At 38.1% G+C, this 7,245-nt stretch overlaps 1 protein-coding gene across 1 annotated transcript; it reads left to right on the top strand.

Annotated features, from left to right (window-relative positions):
* The first annotated feature begins 842 nt into the window (after nucleotides 1–842).
* Nucleotides 843–1,784, top strand: LOC101400576 (olfactory receptor 4F3/4F16/4F29-like). The gene has a single exon (XM_004421359.2). It carries the CDS (start codon nucleotides 846–848, stop codon nucleotides 1,782–1,784), a length of 939 nt encoding a protein of 312 aa, XP_004421416.2. The 5' UTR covers nucleotides 843–845.
* The last annotated feature ends 5,461 nt before the right edge of the window (nucleotides 1,785–7,245 follow it).

The raw sequence follows: 7,245 nt of genomic DNA, 5'->3' as shown, positions 1-7,245 counted from the left end.
TAATATCAGAGGAGAACCCATGGTGAAATTTTAAACAGAATCAGTAATAACAAGGGAAGTTGGTGGAAGATGGAGTGAGATTAGGACTAGTGTCAAATCTTTGTCAAAAGAGGTGATAGTTAATTTTCAAGACTTGTATGTTCTTTTTAAATAGCCAGTGTGGTGGCTTTGTATTGTGTCAACTTAGCTAGATTGAGCTACATTCACCAGAATTCCCTTTTATGTATGTTTCCAATTAGAATGGGTTGCAAGAGAGAAGTTTTTGCAATATTTGGAGGGCAGAAGTGAAGCTGCAGCCATATTTGAAGCTCGCACATGTTATCATTTCTCTGCTGGCTTGTCTCACTGGTGTGAGGCAAGCAGTGTCCGGAACTGCAAGTGCTGCGCCTTCCTTGGGACCCTCCTTTGGCTTCCCTGACTCATGGACCAGGTGTGTGTTTAGCTCTGTGGTGAAGGGCCCTGGCTCCTACAGTATGCCCTATCATCAAGGTCAGAGACAATGAGCACTGACTCTGGTTTTAGTCTGTCCTTGCGGTCTTTAGCTCTTGCTTGTGGGTTCCAGTTTATTTTTGTTCTCCCTCATTTTACATCCATCTTCCCTTCCTGACTGCCTGTGCCATGGGCTTCAAGCTACAGCATCGGATGCAAGGACAACAGACTTACAGAGACTGCTGAATCAGCCTCCATGATTATGTAAGGTCGAGTCACTGTCACAAATCCCTGAGTATACTATCTCCTAGTGGTTATGCTTCTCTAATGGAACCCTGACTGATACGGCCAGTAATTCCAATTTCTCATTTTTCCTGTTCTTGCAGGCAAATTTGAAGCCCAAAGTGACTGAGACCATGGGGGGAGGAAATCACTCGGTGGTGTCTGAGATTGTGTTGGTGGGACTCACCAGTTCTTTGGAGATACAACTAGCCCTCTTCCTGGTTTTCTCTGTGTTCTATGTAGCGGGTATTTTGGGAAACATTCTCATTGTGCTCACAGTAATCTCTGACCCTCACTTGCACTCCCCTCTGTACTTCCTGCTGGCCAACCTCTCCTTTATTGACATGTGGGTTTCCTCCATTACAGCTCCCAAGATGATTTCTGATCTTTTCAAGGAGAGAAAAGTAATCTCTTTCCAAGGCTGCATTGCTCAGATGTTCTTTGTTCATGTTATTGGAGGAACTGAGATGGTGCTGCTCATTGCCATGGCCCTTGACCGTTATGTTGCTATACGTAGGCCTCTCCAGTACCTGATCATCATGAACTTCAGAACTTGTGTTTTACTCTTGGTGGCTTCCTGGACCATTGGAATCATCCACTCATTGATCCAACTTGTATTTGTTGTAAAGTTACCATTCTGTGGCCCCAATGAAGTGGACAGCTTTTACTGTGATCTTCCTCGACTTATTAGGCTTGCTTGCACAGACACTTACAGATTGGAGCTCATGGTCAGTGCCAATAGTGGTTTCATCTCCCTGGGAACTTTTTTCATTTTGATCATCTCCTATATCTTCATCTTGGTCACTGTTTGGCAACGTTCTTCAGATGGTTTGTCCAAGGCCCTCTCTACACTGTCAGCTCACATCACAGTGGTGGTCTTATTTTTTGGTCCATGTATTTTTGTGTACTTATGGCCATTTCCCACAATGCCAGTGGATAAATTCCTGGCCGTTTTTGATATAATTATCACCCCATTTCTGAACCCTGCCATCTATACTTTGAGGAATACAGAGATGAAGGTGGCAATGAAGAGAATATTCAGTGCGGTGTTGAGTTTCAGGAAGCTGTTTTAAGTGATTTTGATATCAAGAGAGACAAACATCTCTAAGACTCCCTGGCCATGCTGCAGACATGAATCCAATGAAACACAGCACCATGGCTGCTTTACTTATGAGTTTAATTACCAATGTCCAGGATTTTCTACGTGTATTTTCTGCCCGTAACCAGGAAGGGTATGGTACTCTTCTTTCTTATGCAATGTGATGGAAAAAAAAGTACTGATATGGGACTGTTTCCACATTTTCTTGCCCCTCCTTGATAAGGAGGATTCTGGACTGGCCTCTTCTATCTCTTTTCCTACTTTGTTCTGAGGAGGTTCCTCCATATCAGATTGATTTTCAGGGTTTGTGATGCAGAATCTGAAAAAAAGTGCTTGGGAAATATGACAATATTTGCAATTATTAGGGCTAGTTTTTTTTTTGAGGTTCTATAGTGAGACATGCATGGGAGCAGCTGTAATGTGTAAAGAAAGCAGACGAAAGATAAAAAGGGGATTTTGAAGAGATATTGCTGTCTATCTCTAACCCTTCACTATACATTGCCCTTCAGTAAACAAAAGCAAACAGCTAAAGTTATTTTGAATTATTTAGATTTTTTTAAATCACAACATCAGTCTGAAATTGGATCACTGGGTTATGGCTTCTTAAGCAGTTGGGCTAGTGCATGTAGTTACAACGAATTAAGCCCTATAATTATTCCAGTTGTTTCAAAAGCTGTGTTCCTGTATTGTCGGGGGATTTGAACAATGGGGCCAGGTAACAGGCAAAGACAATGACCTATTTAATAGTTCTGTCCCAGCTAGTGCTAAGCCTTTCCCTAATTATATAGAAAGCAATGATTCCTCAGAGTTAGGTAAACTCTTCTTTTTCAGTGACATGGTTATAAGCACAGACTCTTGAGCCAGACTGCTTGACTTCACATCTTAGCTTTGCTTTATACTAACAGACAAATTACTTAACCTCTTTATCCTTAAATTCTGTCATCTGTAAAACGAAGATAAGTTGAACCATCTGAAGTTTCTGATATTTGACTGTTTTTTTCCCCCAGAGGTGAATAAATTTAACGGCAATCTGTTGAAGGACAGTAATACATGGGTAAAAATAAATAAATAATTCATAAGTGATTATGTATTTCAAAATATTTTGTTATAATCAAGTTTTTCAAGTAATTTTGTATGATTGACAATAAGGTTTAAAATTGAATAAACTTTGTTGAGTCATTGTATGTTTTAGGTTTTTTTAAGTTATTAATTTCAATTTGGGAAAATTTTCTAGCAGCAACTACAATTGTCAATAAAATTCTTTTTTAAAAATTTATTTTATTGAGGTCATCTTGGCTTACAACAATTTATAAATTTCAGGTGGACCTCACTAGATTTCAGTTTCTGTATAGACTGTATCGTGTTCACCATAAGAATCCAAAAGAAAACTATTAGAAATAATCAACAACTACAGCAAAGTTACAGGATACAAAATCAACCTACAAATCAGTTGCATTTCTATACACTAACAACGAAGTAGCAGAAAGAGAAATTAAGAATACAGTCCCATTTACAATTGCAACGAAAAGAATAAAATACCTAGGAATAAACTTAACCAAAGAGGTGAAATATCTTTAAACTGAAAACTGTAAAACACTGCTGAAAGAAATTGAAGAAGACACAAAGGAGTGGAAAGATATTCCATGCCCTTGGATTGGAAGAATTAACATAGTTAAGAAGTCCATGCTTCCTAAAGCAATCTATAGATTCAATGCAATCCCTATCAAAGTTCCAACAATATTTTTCACAGAATTCTAATACTTTTTTGGTGGATTCTTTAGGGTTTTCTATATATAGAATCATGTTATCCTGGAAGAGTGACACTTTTACTTCTTCCTTTCCCATTTGGATCCCTTTTATTTCTTTTTCTTGCCTAATTGCTCTGGCTATAACTTCCAGCACTATGTTGAGTAAGAGTGGTGAGAGTGGGCCACCTTTTCTTCTTCCTATTCTCAAAGGAATAGCTTTCAGTTTTTCACCATTGAGTATAATGTTAGCTGTGGCTTTGTCATATATGGTCTTTATTATGTTGAGGTACTTTCTTCTATACTCATATTACTGAGAGTTTTTATCAGAAATGGATGTTGGATCTTGTGAAATGCTTTCTCTGCATCTATTGTGGTATATCACATTGGTTGATTTGCAGATGTTGAACCATCCCTACATCCCTGGAGTAAATCCACTTGATTGTGGTATATGATCCTTTTAGTGTATTGTTGATTTGCTAGTATTTTGTTGAGGATTTTTGCATCTATGTTTATTTGCGATATTGGCCCATAATTTTCTTTTTTTGTGTTGTCCTTCTCTGGTTTTGGTATCGGAGTGATGTTGGCCTCATAAAATGAGTTAGGAAGCATCCTACCCTCTTCAATTTTTTGGGACAGTTTGAGGAGGATAGGTATTAGTTTTCATTGAATGTTAGAATTCAGTAGAGAAGACATCTGTTCTGGACTTTTGTCTTTTGGGAGGTTTTTGATTCCTGTTTCAATCTCTTTGCATGTGATTGGTCTTTTCAGATTCTCTATTTATTCTTGATTCAGTTTTGGGAGGTTGTATGATTCTAAGAATTTATCTATTTCTTCTAGGTTACCCAGCTTTTTGGCATACAGCTTTTCATAGTATTCTCTTATAATCCTTTGTATTTCTGTGGTGTCTGTTGGAATTTTTCCTCTTTCATTTCTGATTTTATTTATTTGAGTATTTTCTCTTTTATTCTTAGTGGATCTGGCTAAGGGCTCATCAATTTTGTTTATCTTCTCAAAGAACCAGCTCTTAGTTTCATTGATCCTTTCTATTGTTTTCTTAGTCTCTATTTCTTTTTTTTCTGCTCTGATTTTTATTATTTCTTCCTCCTACTGACTTTGGACTGTATTTGTTCTTCTTTTTCTAGTTTTTTTAGGTATAGTGTAAGATTATTTTTGAGATTTTTCTTGTTTCTTGAGGTAGGCTTGTATTCCTATAAATTTCCCTCTTGGTATTGCTTTTACTGCATGCCATAAGAGTTGGTGTGCTGTGTTCTCATATTCATTTGTCTCCAGGTATTTTTTGATTTCTTCTTTGATGTTTTCATTGACCCAATAGTTGTACAGAAGCATGTTGTTTAGTCTCCACATATTTGTGACTTTCCCAGCTTTTTTTTTTAGTTGCTAGTTTCAGAGCATTGTGTTTGGAAAAGATGCTTGATATGATTTCAGTCTCCTTAATTTTATTGAAGCTTGCCTTGTTTCCCAACATATGGCCTATCTTTGAGAATGTTCCACGTGCACTTGAGAAGAATGTGTGTTCTGCTGTGTTTGGATGGAATGTTGTATATATATCTATTAAGTCCATCTGGTCTAGTGTTTCATTTAAGTCCACTGTTTCCTTGTTGACTTTCTGTCTGGATGATCTATCCATTGACATAAGTGGGGTGTTAAGGTTCCCTACTACTGTTGTGTTTCTGTCGATTTCTCCCTTTAAGTCTGTTAATAGTTGCTTTATACACTTTGGTGCTCCTGTGTTAGGTGAATATATTTTAATAAGTGTTGTGTCCTCTTGGTGGAATGTCCTTTTTATCATTATATACTGCCCCTCTTTGTCTCTCATTTTCTTTTTTATCTTAAGGTCTGCTTTGTCTGTTATAAGTATAGCTACATCTGTTTTCTTTTGCTTTCCATTTACTTGGAGTATCATCTTCCATCCCTTCACTCTGACCCTCTGTTTGTCTTTAGAGCTGAGATGTGTTTCCTGGAGGAAGCAATTGTTGGGTGTGTTTTTTAATCTATCCAGTCATTCTGTGTCTTTTGTTTGGTGAATTCAATCCATTTATATTTAGAGTGATTATTGATATATGAGGGCTTAATACTGTCATTTTCTCTCTGGTTTTGTGTTTGTTCTATATTTCCATTGTTTCTTTTTGCTTGTATTTCTGTCTTCCATTTCCATTTGGTGGTTTTCTGTGATGGTTTTTTCAGTTTTATCTTTATTTATGATTTTTGACTCTGCTCTGATTTTTTGTTTAGTGATTACCATGAGGTTTGTATAAAAGATCTCATAGATGAGATAGTCCATTTTCTGATAGCCTCTTATCTCCATTAGCCTAAGCAGGTTCCATCTCTTTCCTCTTCCCCTTCTGCGTTATTGTTGTCACGAGTTATTCTTTTTTGTGTTGTGAGTTTGTTACTAAATTGAAGTGTTTATAGTTATTTATGATGCTTTCTTTCCCTTTCTCCTTTATGTTATAATTAAGTGTTTACTAACTTATTCTGATATGTAGCTGCAACTTTCTGTTTCTTTCTGTCTATTTATCTCCTTGCTCAAAGCTTCATAAACCTTGCCTTTTTGTTTCAGGTAGGAAGGCTCCTTTCAACACTTCTTATATTTCAGGTATACTGGTGATGAGCTCCCTCAGCTTTTGTTTGTCTGGGAAAGCTTTTATATCTCTATCATATCTGAAGGATAATTTTGCTGGGTAGAGTATTCTTGGCTGATAGTTTTTGACTTTCAATATACTGAATATATCACTCCATTCTCTCCTAGCATGTAAGGTTTCTGCTGAGAAATCCACTGAAATCCTGATAGGTGTTCCTTTGTAGGTTATTTTCTTCTGTCTTGCTACTTTTAATATTTTTTCTTTGCCATTTACTTTTTTTTTCTTCGTGAGGAAGATTGGCTCTGAGCTAACATCCATGCCAGTCTTCCTCTATTTTGTATGTGGGATGCTTGCTACAGCATGGCTTGATGAGTGGTGTGTAGGTCTGCACCCAGGATCTGAACCTGCAAACCCTGGGCTGCTGAAGGGGAGCATGGGAACTTAGCCACTGTGCCACTGAGCTGGCCCCTGTCATTGACTTTTTTTTTTTTGTGAGGAAGATCAGCCCTGAGCTAACATCCATGCTAATCCTCCTCTTTTTGCTGAGGAAGACCGGCTCTGAGCTAACATCTATTGCCAATCCTCCTCCTTTTTTCCCCAAAGCCCCAGTAGATAGTTGTATGTCATGTTGCACATCCTTCTAGTTGCTGTATGTGGGACACAGCCTCAGCATGGCCGGAGAAGCAGTGCGTCGGTGCGAACCCGGGATCCGAACCCGGGCTGCCAGTAGCAGAGCGTGCACACTTAACCGCTAAGCCACGGGGCCGGCCCCTGTCATTGACTTTTGATGGCTTTAATATTATATGCCTTGGAGAAGGTCTTTTTGCACTGATGTAATTAGGAGTTCTATTAGTGTCACGTACTTGCATGTCCAGTTCCTTCCTCAGGTTTGGGAAGTTCTCAGCTATTATTTCCTTGAACAAGCTCTCTGCTTCTTTCTCCTTCTCTTCTCCCGCTGGGATACCCATAATCCGTATGTTACTTTTCCTAACTGAGTCAGATATTTCTCAAAGAATTTCTTATTTTATTAAAAATCTTAGTTCTCTCTCCTCCTCTATCTGAATCACTTCTAGGTTTCTATCTT

This window comes from Ceratotherium simum, chromosome 3 (assembly GCF_057802395.1).
Source record: "Ceratotherium simum simum isolate JZ-2026a chromosome 3, ASM5780239v1, whole genome shotgun sequence".
NCBI classification, from domain to species: Eukaryota; Metazoa; Chordata; class Mammalia; order Perissodactyla; family Rhinocerotidae; genus Ceratotherium; species Ceratotherium simum.
Note: the sequence above shows the minus strand (reverse complement) of the source record. Positions and strands in the feature narration are given on the sequence as shown.